Below are 16,182 nucleotides of genomic sequence, written 5' to 3' on the forward strand. Positions count from 1 at the left end.
AGGGAAACCCCATTTCTGGGAGTAGAAAAATGAAATACATGGCTGGGCGTGGTGGCTCACACCTGTAATCTAGCACTTTGGGAGGCCGAGGTGGGCAGATCACAAGGTTAGGAGTTTGAGACCAGCCTGGCCAACATGGTGAAACCCCATCTCTACTAAAAATACAAAAAATTAGCTGGGTGTGGTAGCAGGAACCTGTAGTCCCAGGTACTCAGGAGGCTGAGGCAGGAGAATCGCTTGAACCTGGGAAGCAGAGGTTGCAGTGAGCCAAAATCGCGCCACTGCACTCCAGCCTGGGTAACAGAGTGAGACTCTGTCTCAAAAAAAAAAAAAAAAGAAAAGAAAAGAAAAATGAAATACAGGTGATGAATTGGAGCCAGGTTTGGCTGATTAAAGGCTCTGACAGTGATTTGAGAGAAAGAACATTGAGATAACTGGAAGGAACCACAGGGGCCACAGGTTTCTTTTTAGGATGGAGAGACTTGTTTTGCACACAGAAGGAAGTGTGGAGAGGTTAAAAAGAGAGGGGAGGCCAGGCGCACTGGCTCACGCCTGTAATCCCAGCACTTTGGGAGGCTAAGGCTGGTGGATCACTTGAGGCCAGGAGTTTGAAACCAGCCTGGCCGACATGGTGAAATTCCATCTCTACTAAAAATACAAAAATTAACTGGTGGCTGGGCAAGGTGGCTCACACCTGTAATCTCAACACTTTGGGAGGCTGAGGCAGGTGGATCACGAGGTCAAGAGATCGAGACCATCCTGGCCAACATGGTGAAACCTTGTCTCTACTAAAAATACAAAAATTAGCTGGGCGTGGTGGCGTGTGCCTGTAGTTCTAGCTACTTGGGAGGCTGAGGCAGAAGAATCACTTGAACCTGGGAGGTGGAGGTTGCGGTGAGCAGAGATCACGCCATTGCACTCCAGCCTGGTCGACAGATTGAGACTCTGCCTCAAAAAAAAAAAAAAAAAAAAAAAAAATTAGCTGGCATGGTGGTGTGCGCCTGTAATACCAGCTACTCGGGAGACTGAGGCGGGAGAATCACCTGAACAGGGGAGGAGCTTGCAGTGAGCAGAGATCCTGCCATTGCTCTTCAGCCTGGATGACAGAGCGAGACACCGTCTCAAAAAAAAAAAAAGAGAAAAGAAATGGAAAAATATTTTTATTTTAAGGAAGGAAGTTCGGAGAGAGTGAAATGGAAAGGAGTAGAAAGAGTCCAAAAGAAAGGAGCATCATCAAAAAATATCTGATTTTTGGGTCTTGCATTTTGGCCAGAAGCAAACGATAACTGAGGTTAGGTACTCTGAGATGGACTGACCCCAGGTTCCATGTTGGTGGGGAGGGATGTTTCGAGGACAGCAGTCCTAGGTGCTCAAATACTGCTAGAGATTTATTTCAGTGAGTTTACTGGAGAGAACTTTCCTGAGGATGTTTTTGCTGGGCTGAGGGAGATGGGGTTTTGTGGGAGTGGGCAGGATCCCTGGGTGTTCTATGTGGTGAGCTTTTAAGGGTTTGAACTGGTTAAAGGTTTTCGGTGGCTTGGAGAAAGTGACCTTTGGTGGAGTCTTCTCCACATTGTATCCAAGATAGTCTGCTCGTTCGTTTACATATTGATCGGGTACATGAATGCCTTTGGGACTGGCTGTTAAGCTTGTGGAAAGATCCACTCAGTGGCAGTATTTTAGTTTTGTTAGCATATTCTGTAGTCATTTATAGGCTCCAAAGTTTATCGTTTGTAGACCCAGACGTGATAGGGCACCGCAGGATCAACACACACTGAACAAATTCATAAGGGATAGATGTGTAAACAAGAAAGTCAGAATGCTGTTATCATTCGGACCAGACACTTATGCTTCATCAGGAAATTCTCCTCTTTTCTTTTCTTTCTTCCTCTATTTTTTTGACAGAGTTTCTCTCTGTTGCCCAGACTGGAGTGCAGTGGCATGATCTTGGCTCACTGCAACCTCCACTTCCCAGGTTCAAGCGATTCTCATGCCTCAGCCTCCCGTGTAGCTGGGACTACAGGTGTGCACCACCATGCCTGGATAATTTTTTTTTTTTTTTTGAGACAGAGTCTCGCTCTGTTGCCCAGGCTGGAGTGCAGTGGTGTGGTCTCAGCTCACTGCAAGCTCCTCCTCCCAGGTTCACCCCATTCACCTGCCTCAGCCTCCTGTGTAGCTGGGATTACAGGCGCCCGCTACCACGCCTGGCTAATTTTTTTTGTATTTTTAGTAGAGACAGGGTTTTACTGTGTTAGTCAGGATGGTATCGATCTCCTGACCTTGTGATCCGCCCGCCTCAGCCTCCCAAAGTGCTGGGATTACAGGCGTGAGCCACTGTGCCCAGCCTTTATGCCTGGCTAATTGTTTGTATTTTTAATAGACGGGGTTTCACCATGTTGGCCAGGTTGGTCTTGAGCTCCTGACCTCAGCTGATCCACTTGTTATTCCAGTTATTCCAGTTTGTGTGTCTCAACTCTCCCTTTGCTTGGCATCCTGGACTGACCCACCTTTTTCCTTAGATTTTTTTTTTTTTTTTTTTTTTGAGGTAGAGTTTTGCTGTTGTTGCCCAGGCTGGAGTGCAATGGCACCATCTTGGCTCACTGCAACTTCTGGCTCCTGGGTTCAAGGGATCCTCCTGCCTCAGCCTCTGGAGTAGCTGGGATTACAGGCATGCGCCACCATGCGCAGCTAATTTTTGTATTGTTAGTAGAGATGGGGTTTTACCATGTTGGCCAGGCTGGTCCTGCACACCTGACCTCAGGCGATCCACCCACCTCGGCCTCCCAAAAATGACAGGCGTGAGCCACCATTTCTGGCCTTTTCCTTAGGTATGTTAATACCCTTGGTGAGTTTAGCGGCAGGGCTCGATCCTGGAGAGAGTCTGATCTCTTGTGTGGTCTGCGTGTCTCCACTAGGATCTGTTGCCTGTTTTCTATTTTAACTGAGTGCAGTTATATTTCCATTTCTGAGTTCTTTAGAAGTGGGAGGGGAACATTACCTTTCCCTCTCAGCGGAGCTTTCATCAGTTTTGTGGACAGAGCAGACAGATGAGACACAGTACACAAATCATCCTTTTAAAAGAAAAGAGAGGATCTCATCTTTTATTGAGAAAAGAACTTCTGAAAAGGGAGGCGCTGGCAAAAATTGATGACCTAACTTTGCTCCTGGCCTAGGTAGGCTGAAAGAAACTGCACTTCCCAGAGCAGGGGATTCTTGTGTTTGTTTGTTTGTTTTTGAGAGGGATTCTCTGTTGCCCAGGCTGGAGTGAAGTGGCGTGATCTTGGCTCACTGTAACCTCTGCCTCCCAGGTTCAAGCGATTCTCCTGCCTCAGCCTCCCGAGTAGCTGGGATTACAGGTGTACACCACCACACCCAGCTAATTTTTCTATTTTTAGTAGAGATGGGATTTCACCATGTTGGCCAGGCTGGTTTCGAACTCCCGACCTCAAGGGATCCACCCGCCTTGGCCTCCCAAAGTGCTGGGATTACAGGCGTGAGCCACTGCGCCTGGCTAATTTCTATTTGGAAGCCTCTCTCCAGGGCTGGACTCCAGTCCACTGAGGCTCACCCTTCTTTCCTGAGCAGTTTCAGCCCTGCCCAGTTGGCAGGTCAGCAGCCCCTTCCTTCGTGCTTTCTGGGACCATGGCTTTCCAGTTCCCTCCTTCCTTTGTTCCCTATAATGTTTCTTTTCGGTAGCCTGAATGCATTGCTTTGTGTTATTTATGCCATAATGTATAAGCCTTGATTTTCCAGCTAAATTGTGACTTCAGACCAACCCAGATCTTACATAGCCTGGTATCCCAGTAGGCCCCAGTAGTGGTCATCAGGCATGTGGATGGGGGTTCTCAAATATTGGGGTGCATATGAAGAATTTGGAGGTGCCGTTTAAAATCAGGTATTGGCCGCCGGGCGTGGTGGCTCATGCCTGTAATCCCAGCACTTTGGGAGGCCGAGACGGGTGGATCACCTGAGGTCAGGTGTTCGAGACCAGCCTGACCAACATGGAGAAACCCTGTCTCTACTAAAAAAATACAAAATTAGCCGGGCATGGTGGTGCATGCCTGTAATCCCAGCTACTTGGGAGGCTGAGGCAGGAGAATCGCTTGAGCTGAGGAAGCGGAGGTTGCTGTGAGCTGAGATCGTGCCATTGCACTCCAGCCTGGGCAACAAGAGTGAAACTCCGTCTCAAAAAAATAAATAAATAAATAAAATCAGGTATTGGATGCTGACCTCCCAGGTTCGAATTCTGTGCTGTCTGGTAGGGTCAGAAAGCTGTAAAAATAACTAGCACCCCTCTCCCAGCCCCCTTCCTATGGATTCTAATGCAGTTGGCCTGACCCAGACCACACTTTGAGGATTCCTGCTTCACCTTGACTTTTTTTTTTTTTTTTTTTGAGACGGAGTCTCACTTGGTCGCCCAGGCTGGAGTGCAGTGGCTCTATCTCAGCTCACTGCAAGCTCCGCCTCCCAGGTTCACGCCATTCTCCTGCCTCAGCCTCCAAATAGCTGGGACTACAGGCGCCCACCACCACGCCAATACAAATAAAATTTTTTGTATTTTTAGTAGAGACGGGGTTTCACCATGTTAGCCAGGATGGTCTCCATCTCCTGACCTCGTGATCTGCCCGCCTTGGCTTCCCAAAGTGCTGGGATTACAGGCATGAGCCACCGCGCTCGGCGACATTTTTTTTTTTTTTTTTGAGACAGAGTTTCACTCTTGTTGTCCAGGCTGGAGTGCAATGGCGTGATCTCGGCTCACTGCAACCTCTGCCTCCTGGGTTCAAACAATTCTCCTGCGTCAGCCTTCCGAGTAGCTGGGATTACAGGCATGCACCACCATGCCTGGCTAATCTTGTATTTTTAGTAGAGACAGGGTTTCTCCATGTTGGTCAGGCTAGTCTCGAACTCCCGACCTCAGATGATCTGCCTGCCTCAGCCTCCCAAAGTGCTGGGATTACAGGCGTGAGCCACCACGCCTGGAGAAATGGGGTTTTACCATATTGCCCAGGCTGGTCTGAACTCCTGAGCTCAGGAAATACACCCAGGTCGGCCTCCCAAAGTGCTCGGATTACAGATGTGAGCCATGCCCAGCTATTAATTCATCTTATTGATGTCGAAACTAAAGCTTGGAAAGGTCAAAGAGCTTGATGAAGGTCACACAAGTAGTAAGGGGTGACTGGACCCAGACCAGGGCTCCTAAATTCGTCGCTTTCCTCACCACGCTGGGCTCTCTGAGCGTCTTAATAGCCACGCCCGCCTCAAATGGAGATCCCAGAGGGCATCTGGCTTCAATTTTCCTTTTTGCGGAGGGGAGATGGATTCCCTGGAATGGAACTGGGCCCTGGTAGGGGAGAACTTCCTGTTGGGCAAATCCTGACAACTGTCTTGGTGTGGGAGTACATAGGGAACCCCGACCCTTGCAGAACCCTGGGATCTTCCGTGGGTGGAGGGGAAGAGGATAGAGGAGGGGAGGGAGGAGACGCTGAGCAGAGACTTTCATCTGGAGCCTGGTGGGGAGGCATGTGGGAGAAGTTGCTGAGCGGTTGGATCGGAGGGAGGAAGAGAAGGGCCAGAGCACTGGCTTCCTGTTCCATCTTCCCCCTTGTTCTGCAGGTGGCCATTTTCTCCTTCCAGAGCCCGAGGTGGAGAGACTTGGGGGCCTGTCCAGCTCCAGTCCTCTGTCCTCACTCTGCCCGCCTCTGTCCGTCCCCCAGCCAGCCTTTGGAGAAGGTGCAGGGCTGCTAGGATTTGGGATTCTGGTGGAGGGGGAGGGGGAGGGGGAGGGGATGTGACCATTTGTTCGGGTCTGGCCCTGGAACAAAGGCTTTTGCCACGGAGAGTCTAGGTCTTAATGCCCCCCATTAGCCAGAGTGGGGGCCCATCAACACATTAACAACTAAAAACAGTCTTCACTGGAATCCTTTTGCTGAGCCGCCTCGCCTCCGCCTGCCTGGTGGCAGGCTAATTCCGGCGGGGGCTGCTGTGGACGGACTATCCTGGCCGCTGAGCCTCCCATTGTGTTCCTAATACTCAGTAACAAAGGCTGCTCTCCGGTAGCAACAGTCGCTAGGCGGGTCTTATCTCCTGGGCTCTGGCCCCTTCCCCCACGGCAGAGTCTGAGGCCCAGACTGGGTCCCCTGAGTCTTTAGCATGGGGCTCTTCCAAGACCCCAGAGGGTTATCCGCAGGGGATGGCCCTGCTGGCGCTTGTGGAGGGGAGAGCTTATGGGAGACACGTCGGTGGCAGAGAACCTGTGACAGTCATTCCCAGACGTTTTCTAAGACGTTGTCATTCATATAATAAGCATTTCTAGTGCTCCCCGTACCCGTGCTCCCCAGCCCCCATGCGTTTGCCTGGATTCTTAGCAGACCCTTCATTCAAAATTCCATTTGGTTCCTTGCTGAATGAAGCGTCCCCTGTGTCATGTTGCTGGTGTCGCTTTACGAGAACACGCACCCTCTTAACTGCTCCCTTTTTGACAGGACTCGTCTGACTCTGCTGTCATTGTGCTATTTACTTGCCTGTCACATTGGAACAGTGGCAGATCTTCACCCCAGCCCTGCAACCACCTGGGAGGTTACAAACACCAAGCTTCTACCCCACAGATTCTGATTTGGTTGCTCTGGGGTGGGACACAGGCATTTTTCCTCTCCTTGAGTGATGCCAATGTGCAGCCGAGGCTGAGATGTCACTCTAGTGACTGTCACCTTTCTACAGGAGGGGGCAGGGGCCTCCTGATGACAGGAGACACCTCAGGGCAAGCAAAATTCTGAAATGTGGCCGGCCTCCAGCCCCACTAATTATGCAGGGGGGCTGAGTTTCTCAAAAAAAAAATTTTTTTTTTTGAGACGGAGTTTCGCTCTTGTTGCCTAGACTGGAGTGCAGTGGCACAATCTCGGCTCACCACAAGCCCCACCTCCCGGGTTCAAGCGATTCTCCTGCCTCTGTCTCCCAAGTAGCTGGGCATACAGGCATGTGCCACCACACCCAGCTAATTTTGTATTTTTAGTAGAGACGGGGCTTCTCCATGTTGGTCCGGCTGGTCTCGAACTCATGAGCTCAGGTGAACCGCCCGCCTCAGCCTTCCAAAGTGCTGGGATTTACAGGCATGAGCCACTGTGCTTAGCTTTATCAAACTTTTAAAGCCTCAAAATCCTTATCTGTAAAATGAGACCTACCTCACAGTGTAGTTTTGAGGGTTAAATGAGATTATGGCATAAAGCCCCCTGCATATGCCTGGCATACAGTAGAAGCTCAACACTTCTTAAGTGAATGATAATCTGGTAGTGAAAGTTGAGTAAAACTGCTAGTACTGGCCAAGTGCAGTGGCTCATGCCTGTAGTCCCAGCACTTTGGGAGATGGTGGCAGGTGAATCCCTTGAGCTCAGGAGTTCAAGACCAGCCTAGGCAACATGGCAAAACCCTTGTCTCTACAAAACAAGACAAAACAAAGTAATTAGCCGGGTATGGTGGTATGCACCTGTGGTCCCAGCTACTCAGGAGGCTGAGGTGGGAGGATAACCTGAGACTGGGAGTTCAAGGCTGTTCAAGATCATGCCACTGCACTGCCACTTGGGCGGCAGAGTGAGACCCTGTCCCCCCCCCCCAAAAAAAAAGAAAAAAAGAAATTCTGAGTCCTCGTTTATGTTCTGATAGAAACCAGTTGTATGAGGCTGGGTGCGGTGGCTCACACCTGTAATCCCAGCATTTTGGGAGGCTGAGGCGAGCGGATCATGAGGTCAAGAGATCAAGACCATCCTGGATAACACGGTGAAACCCTGTCTCTACTAAAAATACAAAAAATTAGCCAGGTGTGATATCAGGGACCTGTAGTCCCAGTTACTCAGGAGGTTGAGGCAGGAGAATGGCGTGAACCCGGGAGGCGGAGCTTGCAGTGAGCCGAGATGGTGCCACTGCACTCCAGCCTGGGTGACAGAGTGAGACTCCGTCTCAAAAAAAAAAAAAAAAAAAAACAGAAAAAAACAACCAGTTGTATGACCTTTACAGCACTCTGCTCCCAAATTTCCCTATGGTTCCTCCCAGCTTCAAAATTTTACATGTCTATGATATCATAGACATGTAAAATTTTATATCGCTTTATGTAAATCACATGTATTTTAAATAACTTCCTTAAAAATGTATAGTTCTTTATTAAACTATAGTTAATAATTAAGATAATCTAAAGTGAGTTCAGTGTATAGCAACTTTTTATATCACTTAGTCTTAGATGAATGGCTAGCACCAAGTTACTTGTACTTACAAATTGTTAGATTCTTAGACATTAATTCAATGTTCCTGAGGCAACTGCAGGTTTTGAGTTGTTTTTCTAGATCTGGTGATAGATTTGTAATAATAACATTATTATTAGTGGTTATCATTCCTGAATGTATTACAAATATTAATTCATTTGATCCTTGCAATAATCTTCTGAGGGATGACTGATTTGGGACAGACTGTGTCTCCACTGGGAGCCTGAATCTGGAAGGCTGACCAGAACCCCCAAGCCAGCTGAGCCCTCACTAGGGAGCTTGACTTCCTTAGGAGTGTCTGCCCACACTAGCTGTGAGGCCCTGAGGAGCTGCAGGTCTCCCTCACCCTGAGAGGGCCTCCCTCTCTTTGAATTGGAGTGCTGTTGATGATCAGATCCCATCCTGCACCCTTCCTTCATGGGCAGCCTCAGTGGTGGTTTACAGGGCACCAGGAGACTAGGAAGGTGCTCTGAATGGGCTTTGGTGTTGGCAGTCCTGGGAGCCAGATCCTGTTCTCCAGGTGTTCCATGCTATGACATCAGCAGTGTGGGTGCGACCTTGGAAGGCAAAGCTCCCGGCTTCTCCAGTGATAAGCACAGGACTCTGAGATTGAGGGTGTTGAACCACCGCCCTCTGCTCTGGTTGCATCACTTGTGTATCTCTGCATACTTGATTAATCTGCCAGAGATCTTCTCTTTTTTGTTTGTTTGGATTTTTTTGAGACAGAGTCTCACTCTGTTGTCCAGGCTGGAGTGCAGTGGTGCGATGTCAGCTCAATGCAACCTCTGCCTCCCGGGTTCAAGTGATTCTCCTGCCTCAGCCTCCTGAGTAGTAGGGATTACAGGTGCCCGCCTCCACACCTGGCTAATTTTTGTTTGTTTATTTATTTATTTATTTATTTTTGAGACAGAGTGTCGCTCTGTTGCACAGGCTGGAGTGCAGTGGTGTGATCTCGGCTCACTGCAAGCTCTGCCTCCTGGGTTCATGCCATTCTCCTGCCTCAACCTCCTGAGTAGCCGGGACTACAGGTGCCTGCCACCATGCCCCGCTAATTTTATTGTATTTTTATTAGAGACGGGGTTTCATCGTGTTAGCCAGGATGGTCTCCATCTCTTGACCTCGTGATCCACCTGCCTTGGCCTCCCAAAGTGCTGGGATTACAGGCGTGAGCCATCGCGCTCGGCCCAATTTTTGTATTTTTAGTAGAGACAGGATTTCGCCGTGTTGGCCAGGCTGGTCTTGAACTCCTGACCTCAGGTGATTCACCTGCCTCGGCCTGCTAAAGTGCTGAGATTACAGGCGTGAGCCACTGTGCCAGGCCTCAAAGATCCTCTTTTAAGCAGAGTTGTCATTTGTTAATTTTTTTTTTTTTTTTTGAGACAGAGTCTTGCACTATTGCCCAGGCTGGAGTGCAGTGACACAATCTTGGCTCACTGCAAGCTCCGCCTCCTGGGTTCACACCATTCTCCTGCCTCAGCCTCCCGAGTAGCTGGGACTACAGGCGCCTGCCACCACACCTGGCTAATTTTTTGTATTTTTAGTAGAGACGGAGTTTCACCGTGTTATCCAGGATGGTCTCGATCTCCTGACCTCGTGATCCGCCCGCCTCGGCCTCCCAAAGTGCTGGGATGACAGGCGTGAGCCACCGCACCCGGCTCGTTAATATTTTTTAAAGTTGGCCGGGCGCGGTGGATCAAGCCTGTAATCCCCGCACTTTGGGAGGCCGAGACGGGTGGATCACAAGGTCAGGAAATGGAGACCATCCTGGCTAATATGGTGAAACCCCGTCTCTACTAAAAAATACAAAAAGCTAGCCGGGCGAGGTGGCGGGCACCTGTAGTCCCAGCTACTTGGGAGGCTGAGGCAGGAGAATGGCGTAAACCCGGGAGTCAGAGCTTGCAGTGAGCTGAGATCCGGCCACCGTACTCCAGCCTGGGCAACAGAGCGAGACTCTGTCTCAAAAAAAAAAAAAAAAATTTTTTTTAAAGTTTATTTCTTTTGTCTCCCTTCTATTCTGGTAGCATGGCTCCACCCACCACTCCTCCAACATCTATTTGCCCTTGCTGCCTGGTCCTTAGTACTTTTAAAACTCCTTGTGGACAGCACTCTCCTTGAATTCATATTTATTTATGGAGCTCCTGCTCTGGTGCCGTAGGAGAGGAGGTGAGGAGAGTGGAACTGTAAGGATTCTACCCTGGAGGGGCCTCCAGTCTAGGTGGGGTGTGGGCAGGAGGCTCAGTAATGACAGGGTGGTCAAGGCCAGGACAGAACCCTGTTCTTCCCTGCTGTGAACCAGCCAGAGGAGTCCAAGACAACTGCAGGTAACAATGCTGGGTTGGGTTTATACAATGGTTCTCCAACTTTCTGGTCCCAGAACCTCTTTATATTTTAAAAAAGTTTTGATAATTTCGAGCACCTTTTATTTATGTGGATTATGTCTATTGATCTATCCTGTATTCGCTGTTAAAATTAAGAAATTTTTTTTTTTTTTGAGATGGAGTTTTGCTTTTGTCGCCCAGGCTGGAGTACAATGGCACGAGATCTTGGCTCCCTGCAACCTCCACCTCCTGGGTTCAAGTGATTCTCCTGCATCAGCCTCCCAAGTAGCTGGGATTACAGCAAGTTTTTGTATTTTTAGTAGAGGGGGGTTTCACCGTGTTGGCCAGGCTGGTCTTGAATTCTTGACCTCAAGTGATCCACTTGCCTTGGCCACCCAACATACTGGGATGACAGGTGTAAGCCACCGTGCCCGGCCAAAATTAAGAAATTTTCTAGCCGGGCGCAGTGGCTCACATCTGTCATCCCAGCACTTTGGGAGGCCAAGGCAAGCAGATCATGAGGTCAGGAGTTCAAGACCAGCCTGACCAACATGGTGAAACCCCGTCTCTATCAAAAATACCAAAAAATAGCCAAGTGTGGTGGCATGTGCCTGTAATCCCAGCTACTCAGGAGTCTGAGGCAGGAGACTTACTTGAATCCAGGAGGCGGAGGTCACAGTGAGCCAAGATCGCTCCACTGCACTCCAGCCTGGGCGACAGAGCAAGACTCTGTCTCAAAAAAAAAAAAAAAAAATTCTAAATACAAGCACATAATCCATTATTGGCATTACCGGTCACAATGATATCACACATGATGCAACTTCAGGAAAATTCTACTGTATATCCATGACAGAATAAGAGTGAAACGGACAGTAAGCCAACATTGGTGCCACTGCACTCCAGCCTGGACAATACAGCAAGACGGTTGCAAAAAAAAAAGTTAAAAAAAAATTTTTTTTTTTTGTATTTTTAATAGAGATGGGGTTTCACCATGTTGGCCAGGATAGTCTCCAACTCCTGTCCTCAGGTGATTTGCCTGAGGTGATCCGCCTCTGCCTCCCAAAGTGCTGGGATTACAGGCGTGAGCCACTGCGTCCAGCCTAAAAATTTGCTATGTGCACAGATAGATGGAGGCCTTCCTTAAAAAGATGTGAAGCACCAAAGAAGTTAGACTGGGGGCTTATATTCCATTTTAACAACTGGTAGTAAATTGTGAAGAAGTGACAAGATGAAGGAAAAGGGGTTTGGGCTTCTAGGGACAGTACTTTGTGGGCAGGTAAACATATGGAGAAAACTAATGGAAGATAAGGTCAATTTTATAAGGCTGGTTTGTGCAGACCCATCTTGGTAGCAACTTTCTGTTTCCAGTGGTAAGGGTGATTGTTCTGGTACGGGAGAGGGGAGGGCGACACCTTCACAAAGGGAAATTTAGGCGGATGAGGTGGGCAAAGAGCTCTTTCTTCATTTACTGCTTCTATTTATTTATTTATTTATTTTTTTTGAGACGGAGTCTCGCTCTGTCGCCCAGGCTGGAGTGCAGTGGCCGGATCTCAGCTCACTGCAAGCTCCACCTCCCGGGTTTACGCCATTCTCCTGCCTCAGCCTCCCAAGTAGCTGGGACTACAGGTGCCCGCCACCTCGCCCGGCTAGTTTTTTGTATTATTTAGTAGAGACGGGGTTTCACCGTGTTAGCCAGGATGGTCTCGATCTCCCGACCTCGTGATCCGCCCGCCTCGGCCTCCCAAAGTGCTGGGATTACAGGCTTGAGCCACTGCGCCTGACCCATTTACTGCTTCTTAATTGCCTTCAGCTAAAAATATTTCTTCTGCTAAAGTGGCCTATTTGGGGTGATGTATTCTGACCCCCTTCAGTAAATAATAATAATAATAATAATAATAATAATAATAATGGACAATACCAGATCCTGAATGAACAGTACCTAAGGTTCTCCCCTCTGGCACGCTCTGGCAGCCTTAAAGTTCAGTAGCCCTGAACTTTAGTGTCTGTGCTGGGTCAGGCAGTCAGGGAAACTGCCTGAGCAGAATGTGTGGCCTGGCCAGGTGGAGGGTATGGGGGGCTGTGTGATGTGCTGCGCTTCATGGGGGCAGCAGAGGAAACAGAAGAGCAAAGACCAGCAGAGCGCCTTGCTGCCTGCTCTCCCACTGCCCCTGCCCAGGCAGCAGGGCGGCACCCTGGCGATCAGAGAGCAGTAGTGCTGCTCTGTGGGCCTGGGGGAAAGCGAGGATCTGAGGGACTGCCCAGAGGCAAAGGACACATAGTGGCCGCAGCCTGGAGGGGTGTGGGAGGCCCCTAGGCTGGGAGACAGGAGTGAAGCAAGGGGCTGGTGGGAATGAGCAGAGGAGGTGGACTCCCAAGGACCCAGTTCCTGAGATGCCACAGAGGCAGGAGCCGAGTCCCAGGAGGAGGAAGGGTGTTTATTCCTTAGTGAGGGGACAGCTCCTGGCTCCCACTGCAGGTCTCAACCTCGGCTCCTTGAACCCCCCACCCCCCAGGCAGCTCTTGGCTCTGTGTGGAGCCACCGTTCCCTTGGTCAGGACTAGCAACCTTCTCTGACCCATCCAGTCACAACAAACTTCTTCTTCTTCTGGGAGTCCATGTGCTTCTCTTTAGCACGTATTCTATTATTTTTTTCATTCCTTTTTACAGACAGGAACTCACTCATTACCCAGGCTGGTCTTGACCTCCTGGACTCAAGTGATCCTCCTGCCTCGGCCTCCCAAGTGCTGGGATTACAGGCGTGAGTTCTTTTCAGTGGGTCAAATCTATCTCTCTGACTATGTTGTCCCTCGTGAGGGCAGCTATCTTGTCTATTAGCACTTTTCATCCCTTCCAGTGCCTAGCCCTGTTCCTTTTACATCATAAGGGCTTCATTGATGGCCATGGAAGTAATCGACACCTCCATATTATTGCTCTCTATCTCCTTCACCCCACAGTCTCTGCAGAAATTCCCACATCTTTTTTTTCTTTTTTCTTTTTTTGAGGTGGAGTCTTGCTGTGTTGCCCAGGCTGGAATGCAATGGCGTGATCTCGACTCACTGCAACCTCTGCCTCCCGGGTTTATGCCATTCTCCTGCCTCAGCCTCCGAGTAGCTGGGACTACAGGCATGCACCACCACACCCGGCTAATTTTTGTATTTTTAGTAGAGACGGGGTTTCACCATATTGGCCAGGTTGGTCTCGAACTCCTGACCTCATGATCTACCTGCCTCAGCCTCCCAAAGTGCTGGGATTACAGGTGTGAGCCACCGTGCCTGGCCCCTTTTTTTTTCCCCTTCAGTTTTTACAGTTTTATTTAAACACAAAACGTGCACATGAGCTGTCTACTCATTTTCTTTGCTGCGCAGCCTGGCGTTGGGGTTGGTGACTCTGATGGCCAGCTGGGTAGCTCTTCCCGTGATGGCTTTGCGGTTCTTGGAGGAAACGTGGGCAATGTCGGCACAGGGAGTTTTGTTGCACATCAGCAGCACTTCCAGCTCCTTGATGTTGTGGACCAGCAACTTCCGGAAGCCACCAGGCAGCATGTGCTTTGTTTTTTTGTTGCTCCCATAACCAATGTTGGTTGTCAAGATGTGGCCCTTGAACCTTCTACGAACCCCGTTGTCAGTACCTGTGGGTTTCCACCAGTTACGCTTAATTTTTGACGTATCAGCAGACTGGTGCCAGATGAACTTTTTGGTTGTCTTTTTGACCATCAGGCTTCACAAGGGGTCTGGGGGCGGCCATGATGCTGAGGAGGAGATGGCTGCCACCTCTATAGGCAGCGCCAAGGAAGAGAGAGGGCCCTTTTTTTTTTTTTTTTTTTTTGAGACAGAGTCTTGCTTTGTCACCCAGGCTGGAGTATAGTGGTGTGATCTTGGCTCACTGCAACCTCTGCCTCCCGGGTTCAAGCGATTCTCCTGCCTCAGCCTCCCCAGTAGCTGGGATTAACAGGCACATGTCACCATGCCCAGCTAATCTTGTATTTTTAGTAGAGATGGGGGTTTCACCATGTTGGCCAGGCTGGTCTTGAACTCCTGACCTCAAGTGATCCCCCTGCCTCGGCCTCCCAAAGTGCTAGGATTACAGGTGTGAGCCACCACACCGGGCCTCGAGGGATATCGTTGATGTCCTTTCCCCATTACACACCTCCCTTCCCTTAGCTTCCTTGTCACCTGCCCACTCCCAGCTGTCCCCACTCTGCTCTCACTGTGTCCCCTTGCTGTCCCTGGTGGCACTGGCCACCTTGCAGCTGCTGCACCTGGAGTTAGGGAAGCAGTGCGGAGGTGAGCAGGTAATGGGGAATGACGTCATTCTCAGATCACTCTTTCTGGCTTTCATCCTGTCCCTCCGTGACCTGTTCTTCAACCATTATGCAAATGCTTAATGGCCACCTACCCTCGCAGGTGCTAGGCGCCGTTTCAAGTGCAGTGACCCAGCAATGAAGGAGACAGGCGGGCATCAGGGTTATCCCAGAGCCAGCTAGGAATTCCCCAGGCAGCAGCAGAGATAATGTCCGAGGCCGTGGAGGACCTGAACAAGGGAAGCACAAGTCCAGCCTGGCTGGACTTTTGGGAACAAGGCCACTTGGTCTCATCCAAACACAAATAAAACTGTTTTGTGAGTCCCCTGACCCCATCTACTTTTCCCAGAGCTTGCTGACGGCTGGGAAGGAGTTGGTTGGGAAGGAGGTAGCTGACAGCGGGTGGTTAGGAAGGAGGTGGCTGACAGCGGGTGGTTAGGAAGGAGGTGGCTGGGCAGGGGTGGCTGGGAAGGGGGTGGCTGGGCAGGGGTGGCTGGGAAGGAGGTGGCTGGGAAGGGTGTCTCTCTCTGCTCACCTGACGGCTCCTGGTTGTGCTTTCTTCCCAGGTGTATGAGCTCAGTGGAGAGCACCACGACGAAGAGTGGTCAGTGAAGACTTACCAGGAAGTAGCTCAGAAGTTTGTGGAAACTCACCCTGAGTTTATTGGAATCAAAATCATTTATTCAGATGACAGGTAAGAGAGAATATTGCTGAAGAGCTCGGGTTGGGAGACTGGGATGCAGGCAGAGCTGCTGGACTGGGAGGGGAGGGGTGAGAAGCGGGGCTGGGAGGCCAGGAGAGGCCCAGCGCTGGTGCCAAGGAGCTGCGCTGTGCCTCTGTGTGTGAGCACAGTAGTAGGGAAGTGCGGTGACCCAGCAATGAATTGCTCCCTGAAGCCACTTCTAGTTCGGGTCTTCACCCCCAAACTGAAATGAAGAATGTGTGAATTTCCCAGATGATTCTCGGCTGTGACCCCACATTGGCCTGGTGACTCAGTTATGAGCATAATGGTTTCGCATGAATGTTTGGATAATCGGCCCATTTTTTGGTTTCAATTCGCCTCTGGGTTCTGTGTGTGGTTGCATGTGAATCCTTGATCAGGGAGATGCCCTGAGGGCACTGGCTCAGGTCTGCATGTGGCGACCTCCAGTAGTGCCGTGTGCGTGGCCTGGCACGTGGGTGAAAGACCCACTCTTTTTCCCAGGGAAGCACAGAAAGCTTTGCAGCTTAATTGTCCTTCCGACTTTACCAGACAAGACCCCTCCCCTCAATTTCAAGAGCAGCCAGTCTAAGGCTGGGACCTGTCCATGGTCTC

At 50.1% G+C, this 16,182-nt stretch overlaps 1 protein-coding gene and 1 pseudogene across 7 annotated transcripts in view; one reads left to right on the forward strand and one right to left on the reverse strand.

The window, feature by feature from the left end:
• The window catches only part of ADA2 (adenosine deaminase 2), a 51,595-nt gene that overhangs the window by 23,725 nt on the left and 11,688 nt on the right, over positions 1-16,182 (forward strand). For all 7 annotated transcript variants that reach the window (XR_013399657.1, XR_013399658.1, XR_013399659.1 and 4 more), the window contains one exon: positions 15,434-15,561. Coding sequence is in view for 4 of the 7 variants with exons in the window: in XM_077950989.1 (XP_077807115.1) it covers positions 15,434-15,561 (128 nt within the window). In the remaining 3 variants the exon portion in view is untranslated. The remainder of the gene's footprint in view (positions 1-15,433; positions 15,562-16,182) is intronic.
• LOC144331999 (large ribosomal subunit protein eL32 pseudogene) lies at positions 13,899-14,340 on the reverse strand (annotated as a pseudogene).

The sequence above is a fragment of the Macaca mulatta genome, chromosome 10, assembly GCF_049350105.2.
Source record: "Macaca mulatta isolate MMU2019108-1 chromosome 10, T2T-MMU8v2.0, whole genome shotgun sequence".
NCBI lineage: Eukaryota > Metazoa > Chordata > Mammalia > Primates > Cercopithecidae > Macaca > Macaca mulatta.